Below are 17,802 nucleotides of genomic sequence, written 5' to 3'. Positions count from 1 at the left end.
GATGGAATCCGGGAAGATCCCGAGGATCCCGCTGTATCCATTTTTTTACCTCTTGCCAGAACAAGAGGAAGGATTGCAACAAGCAACTAGTCCGCCATGCACCGGGGCTGGAAATGTTTAAGGGGGTCGTTCCCAACATTTTCTGTTATGTTGTAGTTGAAAATTCACACTTGAATTATGCTGCTTGATGGCTAATATGTTCAACGTTAAATACGCTTTAATAAATTACAAAGAACGTGTGCTAAAAAAAAAAAAAAAAAAGCAATACACTTTAGGTAAATGTCTGGGAGAGTAATACAGCAGAGGCAGCCAGCAACCAAGGCAGAAAGGCAATATTCAAGAGACAACGTTTACAAAGTCTCTTAAGTATCCTCTCTACTGGGGCAGGCCTGAAGTTAACTCGGTAAGCGTAAGCCCGTTCTATTTCCACCGTTGTGAGGCAAAAATGTTGTTAGAAACTGGACTATATCCTTTTCCTCTGTTCTGGCAAACCAATTAGCCCGAGATGATTTCTCCTCAGCTGATTCACCAAAAGAAAAAAGCAACACTGGGCCTTCAGAACTAGGACAACAGGAGTACTTTATTAATTGGTGACCCGACACGGGCCATGTTTCGGCACCAACAAAGGCGCCTGCCTCAGGGGTCGATGTACTGATGCAATAACGTGCAGATGACAAAGCACGAATGCCTTTAGGCACTGAGAGATTGTCTACAGTGTTCGCTATGGCGAAAAAAACGCTAATAGCGCTGGCTCCAACAAAGAACCTTCTGCTGTGTCGTAGTCGATTATATGTTGTTATGCCGGAAAGCGCTGAAAAGCGCTGTCTCCGATAGAAAGCTTTTTCGTTGTATTTGCTCCTTTTTTTTGCCATACAACGAAAAAAACTTTCTATCGGAGACAGCGCTTTTCAGCGCTTTCCGGCGTAACAACATATAATCAACTACGACACAGGAGAAGGTTCTTTGTTGGAGCCAGCGCTATTAGCGTTTTTTTCGCCATAGCGAACACTGTAGACAATCTCTCAGTGCCTAAAGGCATTCGTGCTTTGTCATCTGCACGTTATTGCATCAGTACATCGACCCCTGAGGCAGGCGCCTTTGTTGGCGCCGAAACACGGCCCGTGTCGGGTCACCAATTAATAAAGTACTCCTGTTGTCCTAGTTCTGAAGGCCCAGTGTTGCTTTTTTCTTTTGGTTTGTCTGATTGTATACTGTATTGCCCTCCCTGTCTGTATTGCATCCTCAGCTGATTCGACATGTTTTCCAACTCCCCCCTGTAAAAAAAAAAAAGCAAAAAAAGCAATTTTTCTGAGCTTCCGATCCATTTCCTGGTGAAGGGAGTCGTGGGCATTCATACAATCCTCCAAAAACTCAATTCTAGCATTAAATTGAAGTAGCTGGGTAGCGATCGAGGCTAGTTACTACTACTATTTAACATTTCTAAGCACTACTAGGGGGCAAGAGATTAAAAAAAAACGGGGGGGGGGGGGCGCTGTTCATTCTTTCCACAGACTGCGGCCACTGTCTTGGTTTATTCGTTTCTCAGACTCACTTCCGGTTCCGGCCGCGGCGGAAGTGGAGAGGGAGAAGAACGAAGATGTGGCTGTCGGGGATGCTGTTTCGGGCTCCGGTTGCTCTGCGTAATGGTGAGGGGAAGAAGGAGTCGGGGGGGGGAGGGGTTAGATTTATTCTTCTCTCGCTGTGCTGATAGTGCCCTCTTGGGGGGGGGGGGGGGGTGAGGGAGCCTCTGCTCTCTACTGTTAAGCTCAGTGGTGGGTGACCTTCATTCACAGCTTCCTTATTCCTTATCCACTGCTGTATTTCCCAAGGAGGTTTTAATAGGCAGGAGCTGAAATGACGTCAAAACGCTGAAACCAATTAGGTTGGCGTGAGTTTTCCCTTCCCCACGGTGCTGTCATTCCCATATACTCAAAACAAAGCAAGCAAACCTATGAGCGGCTGCATTTTCAAACATGCCAGCTTGTGCAGCATACGGTTATACACAGAGGAACGGGATAACTTTTCATAGGTAGAGTAGTAATTTGGTATAAATCTTAAATCAGTGGTCAGTTGGAGGGGCTGGTTACAGGGACACCCTAGCACGTGTTATATTTGTGCAGAGATTTTTTTTTCTCCTGGTAAAATGGGCCACTAAAACAGATATGTGTTATGAGAATCAGGTGCTTAACATTCAGAGTTTCTATCTATTTGTTTATTTATGACTACTACTACTTATAATTTCTATAGCGCTAGGACAGTCATATCTCACATTTAGCATGTATTAGGGAGCATTTGAAAGTTTTTTTTTGTTACCTGTGCCTAGATGGTTTGTGGGAACTTGCTTCTTCTGTTTTGAAGAATGCAGTAGATAGTATAAAAATGCACTTAATATTGTTTATTACTGTTATTTACTACTGGTTGATATGAAACAGGACTAATTAGCAAGTAAATCAGGAGGCCGAGACGCTGACTTCCAAAGCAAGGCAACTTTTATTAGCTAGCGGTCACAGTACTAAGTTCAGACTCAGGATACTGCGCCCCGAGCGTCACCTGACACTCGTTCTTATACAGATTAGTGGTCATGCGCATAAAACATACCATACATCACACATACACATGCACAGTACATGCACATGCGCAATACATTAGTAGTTCTGTAGTTCTTACAGAGAAAAGATACGTCAGTTTCATAGCTTTCATAGAAATTGTTACTTTGCAAGAAATGTAACTTATTGCAGTGTTCCAGCACATTCACACAATACAGCCTCTATGCATGGATCACGAGACTGCACTGGCAGAGCCAGCTGCCTTCCTTACAAACCTAAATTGCTGACTACTACAACACGTTATCTAGCTGCTGGTTAACAAATAGATATTACTAGTAAAAGTCCAAACTGCTCAGTTTTAGGTTTTAGTCTAGGCTCATTATATAAAAGCTGAGATTTTGGTACAAAGCAAAGGTGCAAGTGTGAATGCAAAGTCCAAATAGAAAATCCTGCTAGTGCAAAAGTCCACAAAAGTCCAAATAGAGTAAACAGTGCAAATCAAGTTTTGCAAGTCCAGTGGCAGTGCAAGTTTTGCCCCTACAGATATACAGCAGAAGTTAACCAAGTTCATGCTTTGTAATATAATTTTTAATAGCATTTTTCTCAGTCATTACCCAAATGCAAATAAAATTATAATGTTAATTATACGACCGTGTCTGCCTGTTATGGTGGCTTTTGTTAATTAAAGCTGTGTCAGATAAATATTTGCAATTGTGATTTTATTATGCGGGCAAACAATACGCCGCCAAAATACAAAATAGCAAGTAGCACAGTATTAGTCTCCAAGTTTATACAAAGTTGATTATTTTCAATGGAAAATAAATCTGTTGGCTGCCTTCTGGGTGAATATTCCATCCCTGTTTAATTATTGCTATCAAGTATTACAAATTTAGAGCATACGCCTTAAACATAGATTCCATATCATCATGCTGATCAATCCATAGACTGGTGGGTTGTGTCCATCTACCAGCAGGTGGAGATAGAGAGCAAACTTTGCCTCCCTATATGTGGTCATGTGCTGCCGGAAACTCCTCAGTATGTTCTCTATCTCAGCAGGTGGTGGTCACACACAGCAGCAGCTCTGGCTAGGCCTCCAAGCCTAATTTTTAGGTTTTGTTGAGTGCCTGGGGTTGAGGGCTCTTCTTGAGCAAGTGCAAACCTGGTGGCGCCAGGTCCCTCCTTTTCTCCCCCCTCCCGCTGGCTCCGTTTAAAAAAAAAAAAAAAAAAAATTTGGAACGTCCTTAAAGGCGTTTATTTCGACGTTTATTTAAACGTTTATTGCAGCTTCTCACTGGGACACCAGGTCGTTACAGCTCGGAGCGGACAGCAGGTAATTTTTACCTTTTATAGCGGGCAGTGGCGTCGGAGGGCGAGGGCGCAAAGAGTCGCTCCCCGGATCGCGTGTGCGCTTCCAGAGGGGATGCGGGGGTCTTAAAGTCTGATTCGCCCTTGTTGGGTGACAGTTTCGTGACCGATGAGTGTTCCGGTCCTTCCTCCGGTGTGGTGGTTTTTTCCCGCCATAAACGCCCATCCCCCGCGGCTCGCCTCCGCCATATTGGCCAGCCACGCGGCTCGGACGGCTTCTTCTTGGGCCGCCCTTGAGGTGGGAGACATTGATGCCATGAACGCCCTTAATTTGGGCGACGGCACAAAAGCGGCTAAAGTTAAGCGCCGTTCTTCCCGCGCGGCTCCTTCGCGGAGTGTCGCGCCGGACGCCATCTTGGATGCGCAGCATGACTCTCCCCCGCTCTTGCGAGCGCCGGTTGAGGGTGCGTCTAGGGCTGTAGCCCAGGCTGCGGAAGTGCACAGTATGCGGGGTTTCTCCCCCGAGTTTGTTTTGCTGCTGCATCAGGCCTTCCTTATGCAAAACGCTGCCCCTGCTCCCTCGTCTGGTAAAGAGGTTGAGGCCCCCGGAGGTAAACGCCCTCAGGTTAATTCCCAGGCCTTGGAGGACTTTGTCTCCTCCGATGTAGATGAGGGCAGCGTATCTGAGTTCTCCCAACGGTCCTTTGCGGATTCCTTGGAGGAGACGGATCCCCGCAAGGATGGAGCGGATGACCCCTCTGCAGCGCGGCTCTTTAGCTCAGAGGATTTGCCCAACCTGTTAATGCAGGCCATGGGCATTTTGAAGATTTCCTCTCCGGAGGACGTCTCTCCCTCAGCCCCTGTTGGCTTTGCCATTATGCTGGGGACGAAGCGCCCGCATAGAACCTTCCACGTGCATGATGCCATGCACACCTTAATTTCGGCTCAGTGGGATGTCCCGGAAGCGAGCCTTAAAGTGGTTAGGGCTATGTCCCGCCTCTATCCTTTGCCTGAAAGTGAACGTGAGGCCTATCTGTGGCCTACCGTGGTTTCTTTAATCACTGCGGTGACTAAGAAAACGGCGTTGCCGGTGGAAGGTGGCACGGCCCTATAGGACGCCCAAGACGGAAGATTGGAGGCGGCCTTAAGGTCGTCCTTTGAGGCGGCTGCTTTAAGTTTGCAGGCCTCAGTTTGCGGCTCCTATGTGGCCAGGGCGTGCCTGACTATGGTGCAGCGGGCTTCCCCCTCGGATCATTCCTTGAGGGCTGATTGGCCGGCCCTGGAATCGGGCTTAGCCTATTTGGCAGACTTGCTGTATGATGTCTTGAGGGCCTCAGCTAAAGGCATGGCTCAGACAATCTCTGCGCGGCGGTGGCTTTGGCTGAAGCATAGGTCTGCTGACCACGCCTCTAAATCCCGCCTGGCTAGATTGCCTTTTAAAGGCAAGCTGCTCTTTGGGGTCGAGCTGGACAAAATCGTGACTGATCTCGGCACGTCTAAGGGCAAGAGGTTACCAGAGGTCAGGGCTCGGGCTAGTGCTCGCCCCGGTACCTCCAGAGGACGGTTTCAGGAAGCCCGTCGGTACCGCCCGGGCAGGTCGGGCTCCTCTGCCCCCTCTTCCTTCAAGAGGAAATTCTCCCCCAAGCAGCATTCCTTTCGCAGAGACCGGCGTCCCGGAGGTGCTCCCTCCGGTCCTCCCCTAGGGTCTCGTACCCAATGACGGGGCCTTGGTCCACGCCCCAGTGCAGATTGGAGGACGGCTGTCCTCGTTTCTGGGCGAGTGGATCACAATAACTTCAGACGCTTGAGTGCTGGAAGTCATCAGAGACGGCTACAAGCTAGAGTTCTGCCGACCCTTAAGAGACGGGTTTGTACTCTCTCCCTGCAAGTCTCCGGTCAAAGCTGTGGCAGTGCAGCAGACCTTGGACAATCTGATCCGCCTGGGTGCGGTCGTTCCGGTGCCAGAAAATCAGCTTGGCAAGGGACGTTACTCCATTTACTTTGTGGTACCAAAGAAAGGAGGTTCTGTACGGCCTATCCTCGACCTCAAGGGGTCAATCAGGCTCTTTCGCATGGAGACCCTCCGCTCTGTTATAGCGGCAGTGCAGGCAGGAGAGTTCCTGGCATCCTTGGTCATCAAGGAAGCGTACTTGCATATTCCCATCTGGCCTCCTCATCAACGCTTTCTGCGTTTTGCAGTACTGGGCCGACACTTCCAGTTCAGAGCCCTCCCGTTCGGGTTGGCTACTGCTCCGCGGACCTTCTCCAAAGTAATGGTGGTCATCGCGGCCTTCCTGAGGAAGGAAGGAGTACAAGTCCATCCTTATCTGGACGACTGGTTGATCCGAGCCCCCTCTTATGCAGAGTGCGGCAAAGCTGTGAACCGGGTGGTTGCTCTTTTGAGCTCCCTGGGGTGGATCATCAACTGGGAGGAAAGCCAGCTGCGCCCAACTCAGTCCCTGGAGTATCTGGGAGTTCGATTCGACACCCAAGTGGGCAGAGTGTTCCTGCCAGACAATCGGATTGTCAAGCTTCAGGCTCAGATGGACCAGTTCCTAGTAGCCTCTCCTCTTCGGGCTTGGGACTATGTGCAGCTGTTGGGCTCTATGACGGCCACGATGGAAGTAGTGCCCTGGGCCAGGGCTCATATGAGACCACTACTACACTCTCTGCTGCAGCGCTGGACTCCGATGTCGGAGGATTATGCTGTGCGCCTTCCCTTGGACCCAGCAGTGCGCAAGGCGCTGAGCTGGTGGACGCAGACAGACAAGTTGTCTGCAGGAATGCCTCTGGTGACCCCGGAGTGGATTGTCGTCACGACGGACGCCTCTTTGTCAGGCTGGGGAGCCCACTGCTTGGGAAGGACAGTGCAGGGGCTCTGGTCTCCTGCAGAGGTAAAGTGGTCTATCAACCTCCTGGAACTCAGAGCCATTCGGTTGGCGCTTTTGGAGTTCATCCCGGTACTGGCGTTGAAGCCTGTACGGGTCCTGTCGGACAATGCCACGGCTGTGGCCTATGTCAACTGCCAGGGAGGTACCAAGAGCGCCCCTCTAGCCAAGGAGGCCATGAATCTATGCCAGTGGGCGGAAGCGAACCTGGAACAGCTGTCAGCGGCCCACATTGCCGGAGTCATGAATGTCAAGGCGGACTTTCTCAGTCGCCATACCTTGGAGCCCGGAGAGTGGCAGCTATCTGTTCAGGCGTTCTTGGACATCACGAAGCGCTGGGGCCAGCCGAGCCTAGATCTGATGGCGTCATCGGCCAATTGCCAAGTGCCGCGCTTTTTCAGCAGAGGACGGGACCCTCGATCCCTGGGAGTAGATGCTCTTCTCCAACAGTGGCCGACACAAGAGCTTCTCTATGTGTTCCCGCCCTGGCCCATGTTGGGCAGGGTGCTAGACCGGGTGGCAAAGCATCCGGGCCGGATAATCCTGGTGGGTCCGGATTGGCCCAGACGTCCCTGGTATGTGGACTTGATCAGGCTCTCAGTGGACGAACCTCTGCGACTGCCAGTGGAGCAGGGCCTGTTACATCAGGGTCCCGTGGTGATGGAGGATCCCTCCCCCTTTGGTCTTACGGCCTGGCTATTGAGCGGCAGAGTCTGAGGAAGAAGGGCTTCTCAGACAAGGTCACCGCCACTCTGCTGAGAGCGAGGAAGCGCTCTTTCTACTGCTTACGCCAGGGTTTGGCGCACCTTTGCAGCGTGGTGTGAAGCAGGGTCACTTTCTCCATTTACTGCTCCAATTTCTTCAGTGCTGGCGTTCCTGCAAGAAGGTCTGGAGAAAGGCCTGTCGCTCAGTTCCCTGAAAGTCCAGGTAGCGGCCCTGGCTTGCTTCAGGGGCCGCCTGAAGGGTGCTTCCCTGGCTTTGCAGCCGGATGTGGTGCGTTTCCTCAAGGGAGTTAATCACCTGCGCCCTCCTCTGCACTCAGTGGTGCCTGTGTGGAATCTCAACCTGGTGCTAAGAGCCTTACAAAGCCGCCTTTTGAACCCTTGTCGAGGGCATCTCTGAAAGACCTGACGTTGAAAGCAGTCTTTTTGGTGGCTATCACTTCAGCCAGAAGAGTTTCCGAGCTCCAGGCACTCTCTTGTCGAGAGTTTTTTCTGCAGTTCACTGAGGCAGGAGTGACTATTCGCACAGTGCCTTCCTTCCTACCCAAGATTGTTTCTCGCTTCCATGTGAGTCAGCAGCTCTGTCTCCCTTCCTTTCGTAGGGAGGACTACCCAGAAGAGTATTCTGCTCTCAAATATCTGGATGTGAGACGGGTCATCATCAGATACTTGGAAGTGACCAATGATTTCCGGAAGTCGGATCATCTGTTTGTCCTGTTTGCAGGTCCTCGTAAGGGTCTGCAGGCTGCTAAGCCTACAGTGGCAAGATGGGTCAAGGAAGCCATTGCAGCGGCTTATGTGGCCGCGGGGAAGGTGCCGCCTATTCAGTTGAAGGCCCACTCCACTAGAGCTCAGGCGGCCTCGATGGCAGAGGCCGGGTCCGTCTCCTTGGAAGAGATTTGCAAGGCGGCAACTTGGGCGTCGGCCCATACCTTCTCCAGACATTACCGCTTGACTGTGGCTGCTCGGGCGGAGGCCCGGTTTGGAGCTTCAGTGTTGCGGTCAGGGATTTCAATGTCCCGCCCTGGGTGAGTACTGCTTCGGTACATCCCACCAGTCTATGGATTGATCAGCATGATGATATGGAAGGTAAAATTATGTATCATACCTGATAATTTTCTTTCCATTAATCATAGCTGATCAATCCATAGCCCCTCCCAGATATCTGTACTGTTTATATTCTGGTTGAATTTTAGGTTCAAGTTTAGTCTTCAGTTACTTCAGGAGGACTTCGTGTTCAAGTTTTTTCACTTGGATTCTTCAAGAGTTGAGACGAATTTGTGTTACAGTGAGCTGCTGCATTCCTCTCCCCTCCGTTTTACGGGGCTGGATTGAGACTTAAATTCTGCCGGCACTCCCTCCCGCTTCGTGCGGCTGTAGGGTCAGTCAGCTCCTCCCGCGGTTGCGGTTGCAGGATAAGCCAGATCCCCCCGCATCGGCGGGGTGGTGTCCCTCCCCCGCTCCGCGGGGATGAGCTGGACGGATTCCCCTCCCCCACTTGTGTGGGGATGAGCTGGGTTAATTCCCCTCCCCCGTTTCGGCGGTGGTGAGCTGGGCAGAGTGTCCCTTTGTGGGTGTAATTCTCTAAGTGCTGAGTCCTGCGGATGGAGCTTTGATATCGACATACTGAGGAGTTTCCGGCAGCACATGACCACATATAGGGAGGCAAAGTTTGCTCTCTATCTCCACCTGCTGGTAGATGGACACAACCCACCAGTCTATGGATTGATCAGCTATGATTAATGGAAAGAAAATTATCAGGTATGATACATAATTTTACCTTGTTTACATTTGTTTATCTAGACCTTACATGCACAAGGTATTGCTTATTAAACTCGAAGGCAAAACCAAAGTGTGGTTAAACAATTTGGTATAAACTGTGTTTGTGACTTGTTATGAAATGCTTTGTCCTACTGATCTGTACATCTGTTGTGTTATTTTGGTGGGTGGAAACAAGTGGGCTTATAGGGAGGGAGGGCAAGGGTTCTTGGAGTAAAAGTAAAAGTTTTTATTGTGCCATGTTGGATGGTTTACTTTTCTTGTTCTGTATGAAGCTTATCAACCAACATGTTTTGCTTTTAGAGTTCAAAATTTTTATTGATGACCATTCAAAAGAACACTTCCAACATTATGTATAGACAAAGACATTCAAATATGAAAATGTACTCAGCAAAGACAAAGTGATACAGTCTGTCATCAAACTTTTAGCAATTTATCCCCCCCACCACCACCACTCTATTTTAGTATAAATCAGATTGCTTAAGGATACACCAAGGAACACACATTAACGACAACAAAAACTGTCATCCTCAGAGTGGGGGGTTATTATGTGTGACTGTATAAGCACTGCATCAGAGCTTTCCCCTTTCTGTACAGGAAGCAATGTTGTGTTGTTCAATAAAGACTTCATGCAAATTAAAAAAAAAACTGTCATCCTCGAACAAACTTCAGAAAGAACAATGCCCCCAGACCCCCCCCCCCCATCCCACTATATATAAAAAAAAAAAAAAAAAACTCTGAGAGAAAAAGATTTTAAAACAAAACTACAAGCTCTCGGAGATAGCACCTGTATATATGGCTCCTACGTGTCAAGAAACTGCCTGCACCAGCGGGGGGAAAACCCCACCACCCAGCACTCCAAAAGCAGAAGCTCGTAAAATTTATTACGCCGATGCCAGTGGTCAGGTGCAATCTCCCTTCCATGTACACATAATAACCCATTTGCCTATCATGCAGGCCTTACGTGCTAATTGTTGTGGCCCCCTATGACTTAAAGCGAAAAACTCATACTGATACAATATTGCCCCAAGTGGGGAAAACGGAACTGGGGTGTTTTATATAACCCTCAAAAACTGAAACCGAGACAACCAGAATGTCTGAATCTTAGGGCACTCCCAGAGAGAATGAAAGAAAGAGCCCACCTCTCTCCCACAACTAGAGCAAAGAGGCTCCTCTACATCGCCCTTGTAAAAGATTTGCACTTTAGTCAGATAAACTCTATGAAGAATGCGGTATTGACATTCGCGAAGATCCCCATTTATAGTCAGTGTAGAAATACGAGACGTCAGCTTATCAAAATGTATAATTAAAGAGGGGAGCCTAAGATCTTGTGTCCAATGGGCCGCAATTCTGGCCTTATCCTTTCGAGGTATCAGTTTCATAAGTGCCCCATATAAACCCGAGACCGTTCCCCCAATACTAAACTTAAAAAATGCCTCAGGCAACAGCCATGTCGTGCTCCCAGGGCCTCGCCCCACAACGTAGAGACATATTGTGCCAACTGATTGTATGCGAAAATATTATTACGATCAAAGCGACCCCCCCCCCCCCACCCAGGTCGCCAAGATTTAATAAAGATCATCTAGCTGTTAAGACATATTCCAGTCTCGTTATTCCCATAGCTGCTCTTCTCTGAAAAACTGGATTCTCCGATCCTGAGGTAAACAAATTGCGCTGGAGAGGCAACAGATCCGAAATGTCCAAATCCACACCCCAGTATCTGGCCAGATCTTCCAGAGCTCCCACAATGGCCTCAATAATATACTAGCCCTGAAACGGGCTGGAATAACCTATATCGGAGCTTGCAGCAAAAACAATAAGGGTGACAAGGACTAAAATAATCCAATTCCAGCTGCCTAGGAGTGAAATCTTGTCTATCTAAAAACCAGTCACACAAATGATGTAACGAGCAGGCCTGGTTATATCTATGTAAATTGGGAATGGAGGAGTGGCCTAGTGGTTAGGGTGGTGGACTTTGGTCCTGGGGAACTAAGGAACTGAGTTCGATTCCCACTTCAGACACAGGCAGCTCCTTGTGACTCTGGGCAAGTCACTTAACCCTCCATTGCCCCATGTAAGCCACATTGAGCCTGCCATGAGTGGGAAAGCGCAGGGTACAAATGTAACAAAAATAAAATAGATACTATTGGAGATTCTACATGGAATGTGGCTACTATTGGAGATTCTACGTGGAATGTTGCTACCATTGGAGATTCTACATGGAATGTTGCTATTCCACTAGCCACATTCAATGTAGAAGGCTGCGCAGGCTTCTGTTTCTGTGAGTCTGACGTCCTGCACATACGTGCAGGACGTCAGACTCACAGAAGCAGAAGCCTGCACGGCCACATTGGTGATCTGCATGGGCCGACTCAAATAGTAGCAACAGTGGAGGAGTGGCCTAGTGGTTAGGGTGGTGGACTTTGGTCCTGGGGAACTGAGGAACTGAGTTTGATTCCCACTTCAGGCACAGGCAGCTCCTTGTGACTCTGGGCAAGTCACTTAACCCTCCATTGCCCCATGTAAGCCGCATTGAGCCTGCCATGAGTGGGAAAGCGCGGGGTACAAATGTAACAAAATAAAAAATAAATAAATACCCATCCCTCCCTCTCTCCAAGAGCCCAACAGAAATTTTACCAGACCCCCCCCCCCCCCAAAAAAAAATGAATATACAAATGTTTATACAACGATTGCAGGTCTTTATTAAGAATACGAAGGGGAAGCATCTGCAAAATATATAACCACCTCGGAAATTCGATCATATGAAACAAATGAATTCTACTAAGGAGATTGAGAGGTAAAGAGCTCCATTTGTACAAATGTGCAATGGTACCCTCCATCAAACGAGAAATATTAGACTGATGCAATGAGGCGGTTTTCATAGAAAGCTGTATTCCTAAATATGAAAATGATTCTTGGCACATTGGAAAGGAAACTGCCCCCCCCCCCCCAGTCCTGCCTCAATTGCCCCACTGAAGCCAAAGTCTTGGAAAAGTTTAACTTAAATCCGGCAAAGTCCCCATACTCCTGAAATAACTCCAGAAGCGCTGTCAAGGATCTCCGAGGATTGGTTAGATGCACCAATAAATCATCCGCAAAGGCTGATAGCGTAAAAGTAGAATGTCCAATAGAGACTCCCGAAATCTCTGGGTGAGAACCTATGTTTCTGAGAAGGGGGTCTAACGTTAACACGAACAGCAAGGGAGACTTTGAGGCATATTTTCAAAGCACTTAGCCTTCCAAAGTTCCATAGGTTTATATGGAATTTTGGAAAGCTAAGTGCTTTGAAAATATGCCTCAATGGGCACCCCTGCCGTGCTGTGGTGCAGGGGCGTATCTGCGTGGGGCCTCAGGGGCCTGGGCCCCCGCAGATTTTGCCCTGGCCCCCCCTACCGCCATCAACCCTCCCCCGTGCCCGTTCTTACTTTTGCTGGCGGGGGACCCCAACCCCCGCCAGCCGAGGTCTGCTTCCACCTGCCGCTGCCTTCAAAACTTCTTCTTCAGCCGGCGGGGGACCCCAAACCCCCGCCAGCCGCCCCGCGCTGTTTAAAATTCATCTTCGGCCTCCGTGGCCGTGCTGCTGGGATAGGCGGCGCTGTTGAAATCCACTTCGGAGTCTGACGTCGTTGTACGTTGTACGTGCTGCGACGTCAGACTCCGAAGTGGATTTCAACAGCGCCGCCTATCCCAGCAGCACGGCCACGGAGGCCGAAGATGAATTTTAAACAGCGCGGGGCGGCTGGCGGGGGTTTGGGGTCCCCCGCCGGCTGAAGAAGAAGGTTTGAAGGCAGCGGCAGGTGGAAGCAGACCTCGGCTGGCGGGGGTTGGGGTCCCCCGCCAGCAAAAGTAAGAACGGCAGCGGGGGAGGGTTGGCGGCGGGAGGGGGGTGGAGAGACTAAGTCATTGGTGGCGGTGGGGGCTCGGCGGCGGGGGGGGGCGCTAAAATGTGCCCCCTCCCTCTGGCTCTGGCCCCCCCTACCGCCGGAGTCCAGATACGCCCCTGCTGTGGTGTATGGAGAACGATTCGGATCGCTCCCCATTAACCCAGAGAAATGCCTGGGGATTCGAGTATAAAACCTTCACCGCATCTCCAAAAAAGCCCTCTATACCCACCTTCCGCATGACTGCAAAAAGGAAAGACCATATGACATGATCGAAGGCCTTCTCCACATCAAAACTAATTAACAGAGAAGGCATCCAAAGCCACTCTATCACCTCCAGAGAAGCCAAGATTGCTCTTATGTTCCTAGTTGCGGACCTACCCTTCACAAATCCCACCTGTGGTGCGGAGATTAGGTCCGGGATCACATGAGCCCTGGGCTATACCCATGGGGTATGAGATGACATGACAGGGAACCCTGGAAGCTGGTCTGACACAGAGTACATAGGATGTGTTGGCAGACCACACTCATTGGTCAGCAGCATGTTTGCATTATGATTTGTGACTATGGTTGGCTGACCAGGTTTTTTTTTTTTTGTTGGGGGGGGGGGAGCACATAACTTTAATATGAGGCAATGATATCCAGTAAGAGTAGGACCTCAGGCAGGAATACCATGAAACAGTATCCACCCCAGAAAGGGGATACAGAAGTGAGGCATGTCATCTCATTCATCTCAGAGGAGGTTAGTTGGAAGTTGCAGCCACACTCATGGGAGGGTAGCTGCAACCTCAGGCCTTGATCTGGGACAGAGGTGTTATGACTTACTAGTTGCCTATTAGCCACATGGAAACTGATACTGTACACAACATTTGCATTATTAAATAAATACATTTACAAATGAGTACAGGTGCCCTGTTTATAATACTTACGTCGAGCCCTCATTCATCTCAGAGGAGGTTAGTTGGAAGTTGCAGCCACACTCATGGGAGGGTAGCTGCAACCTCAGGCCTTGATCTGGGACAGAGGTGTTATGACTTACTAGTTGCCTATTAGCCACATGGAAACTGATACTGTACACAACATTTGCATTATTAAATAAATACATTTACAAATGAGTACAGGTGCCCTGTTTATAATACTTACGTCGAGCCCTGAGGTGCCGTCTCACTGCCCTTATCATGTCAGGGTTCTCCCGCTTGATTCGGCGGAACCTGCGCAACAGGGACTCGAGGTCCCTCCGAATGCCAAATCTTCTGCAAGATATACGTTTGTACACCAGGAGTCAGGGGATGGCCCTTCTTGCCTTCAGCACACAAATTCATTTGGAAATCAAATAGGAGAGACGCACAACACTGATTGGGGGGGGAGGGAGGACATTACATTGGTACAGGTGATGTCATTGCGGTGCACATGAGGACAGAGAGTACCGTTTGTGTGCAGTATTGTAGGGATATGGGAATGGTTTTCCTTTCTAGTACATAGATTCTATTAATGAATGTGCATGTGCACATATCACTGATTACCCTTGAATGCAGACTACATTTAGTGCTTACATTGCTGAGGGAGCTCTTATATGTGTAGCTACAGGAGGGGGACCTGATAGCCTAGGAGGGGGGGGGGGGAAGCAAACACTTACCTTTCCAACCTGTCTCTTATTTGACACCAGGCTTGGATAGAGACAGTCCTGGGGGGCAGGTGGTGGTAGTGGTGCATAAAAAGAATGCACTGGTGCTTCAGACAGTGGTAGACCAGGCACAAGCTTTCAGCGTTGCTGAAATTTGGCTCTCGCCGTAAAGACATATTTGTTAGGGAATAATCGTGGGAAAGCGTGCATCACCTTATATGGATGCCCATGCGTGATGGACGTCCTTACATGCACAGTTCCATATATGGACGGGTCAGCACGTGGACGTCCTGGCATATATAATGGGTCCGCACGTGGACAGCCGTCACGCATGGACTGTCGTCACGGGTGCGGGGCCTTATCTGGATGAGTATGAGGCATATTTTCAAAGCACTTAGCCTTCCAAAGTTCCATAGGTTTCTATGGAACTTTGGAAGGCTAAGTGCTTTGAAAATAAGCCTCTATGTGTTCATACGTACGACGTCTCCCTTATATGGATCATTATCAAGTGTGCGAACCTATTAATATATACACAATAAAATATATATGTTCCTTATATTTCCCATAGCTGCGTGTTCCGCAAGTACAGTGCATGTAGTTGCGGACATCCAGGTACGGGAAATATAAAGAATATTAATGTGCAAAATACAGTAACAAAGACACGTTTCTTGCAGCACTGCCGAAGGACGTCCCTCTTACAGGCCCGCTGTCCTTCAGCGGGCCTAGTAAGATGGACGTCCTTCAGCAGTGCTGCAAGAAACATGTCTTTGTTATTGTATTTTGCACATTAATATTCTTTATATTTCCCATACCTGGATGTCCGCAACTACATGCACTGTACTTGCGGAACAACCAGATACATCAGAGAAGTCCATAGTAATAAGAACGTCTTTCTTGTAAAACCGCCGAAGGACCATATGACAAATGTTGGCAAGAGTGAATGTTGGGGGCGCCCTTTGGCGGTTCTGGAAGATGGGTGTCCTTTTTTTTTTTTTTACTATACTTTGGGCGTCCCTGATTTGGGCATTTCGCACTGCAATAATGGAATGTCTAAGGACGTCCATACTATTTTTTGATTATACCTACCTGATTTTGGACAACTTCATGAGGGCGTCCTAATCCATACTTGGACGACCTTTCGAAAATGCCCCTCCACGTTAGTTTAATGGTTAGAGCACATGTAATGGTAATGTCGGTGATTTGGTTGAGTTGTCATCCTCACCTTATACAACTGGAGCCTTTGTATTCTAAAGATGATGTACTGGAACATTCCAGACTATGCGATCATTTTTTAAGACAGCCACTAAAAGCTTTAACTTCAGAAAGGAATGAGTGAAAACATTAACCTTACATGAATGTGCAAAAAAAAAAATTGTGCTTCACCGGACCTGTGCATAGTAACTTATGCATTGTATTTCACCATTTCAGTGCAGACGCGTTCTATGTTCCTTGCAAAGAAGCCAGACTACAGCAGGCCGAACTGGCTACGGGTTAGCCTGGCATTTGGAACGTCCGCATTTCTGTGGGTAACGGTAAGTAGTCATGGCTGTGTTGTTGCTTGGAATGTTAGGTGAAAATCTAAATTACTGTGGGAAAGAAAGATTATAGTTCTTATAACCCTTGCTGTCAGGTGTGCTGTTACTTGGCTTTCTTCTGTATATTACTGATATTGGGTCTAAGGATTTGAATTTGTAGATTTACAGCTTGATGATCAAAGGTTAATGCATGCACTGAAGGCCACTATTGCCCACATTTACCTGCGCCCCCATGATCATAGCTCTGACAGCGCCCGAGCGAAGCAATAGCACAGAACTTTTCTAGTCTTTCTTTTTTCTTGTTCCTTGTCTTTTGTTTTTGTTTTAATCCAGAATTATTTATTTTCTTGTTTTCTCCATTTGTCAGTCTTTGGTGGTCTATTTCTTTTTTATCCATGTCTGTGTATCCTGTCTTCTGCTTGTCTTCAGTTTCTCTCTTTCCCTAGTCCAATTTGTCCATAGTTCTCAAGATGCTGGCATCACCAAGATGTCTCATTCCTTTGGTTGTTCACTTGTCCATTGCCTCTTGTAACATGACCACTTGTTTGCCATTCATTTCACTCCCATCTTTCTGAGAAGCCTTCCATCCTCCCTACTCTTTCCTTCATTGCATAAGAATAGCCATACTGAGTCAGACCAGTGGTCCATCTAGCTTAGTATCTTGCTTCCAACAGTGGCCAATTTTATTTATTTATTTTTGTTACATTTGTACCCCGCGCTTTTTCCCACTCATGGCAGGCTCAATGCGGCAGGCAATGGAGGGTTAAGTGACTTGCCCAGAGTCACAAGGAGCTGCCTGTGCCGGGAATCAAACTCAGTTCCTCAGTTTCCCAGGACCAAAGTCCACCACCCTAACCACTAGGCCACTCCTCCACTCCAGGTCACAAGTCCCTGACAGAATCCCAGATAGTAGGAAGGTTCATGCTACTGATCCCACGGATAAGCAGTGGCTTCCCCATGTCTGTCTCAATAGCAGACTATGGACTTTTCCTCCAGGAACTTTGCCAACCCTTTTTTTTAAATCCAGATACACTAACTGCTGATACCATGTCCTCTGGCAACGATTTCCAGAGCTTAACTATTTGTTTAGTGGAAAAATATTTCCTCCTGTTTGTTTTAAAAGTATTACCATGTAACTTCCTTGAGGGTCTCCTAGTTTTTGTACTTTATGTTCCCCATTCTTGACCACTCAGTATTTTGTAGACCTCTATCATGTAACCCCTCATCCATCTCTCTTTTCCAAGCTGAAGAGTGCTAACCTCTTAAACCTTTCCTCATATGAGAGGAGTTCCATCCCCTTAATCATTTTGGGTGACCTTCTTTGAAACTTTTCTAATTCTGCTATATCTTTTTTAAGATACTGCAACCAGAATTGCACAAAATAATCAATGTGTGGTCACACCATGGAGCGATACAGAGGCACTATAATATTCTTTCTTATTTTCTATCCCTTTCCTAATTTTTATTTATTTATTGCATTTGTATCCCACATTATCCCACCTCTTTGCAGGCTCAATGTGGC

At 48.2% G+C, this 17,802-nt stretch overlaps 1 protein-coding gene across 1 annotated transcript in view; it reads left to right on the top strand.

Moving 5' to 3' along the window:
* The first annotated feature begins 1,562 nt into the window (after positions 1-1,562).
* Positions 1,563-17,802, top strand: part of LOC115458796 (NADH dehydrogenase [ubiquinone] 1 subunit C1, mitochondrial-like) — a 63,271-nt gene continuing 47,031 nt past the window's right edge. Inside the window, exons 1-2 of the mRNA XM_030188608.1 lie at positions 1,563-1,646; positions 16,174-16,277. Coding sequence (XP_030044468.1) covers positions 1,598-1,646; positions 16,174-16,277 — 153 coding nt within the window. The 5' untranslated portion in view covers positions 1,563-1,597. The remainder of the gene's footprint in view (positions 1,647-16,173; positions 16,278-17,802) is intronic.

The sequence above is a fragment of the Microcaecilia unicolor genome, unplaced genomic scaffold (genome assembly GCF_901765095.1).
Source record: "Microcaecilia unicolor unplaced genomic scaffold, aMicUni1.1, whole genome shotgun sequence".
NCBI classification, from domain to species: domain Eukaryota; kingdom Metazoa; phylum Chordata; class Amphibia; order Gymnophiona; family Siphonopidae; genus Microcaecilia; species Microcaecilia unicolor.
The sequence above is the reverse complement of the archived record's forward strand: the minus strand, read 5'-3'. Positions and strand labels throughout refer to the sequence as shown.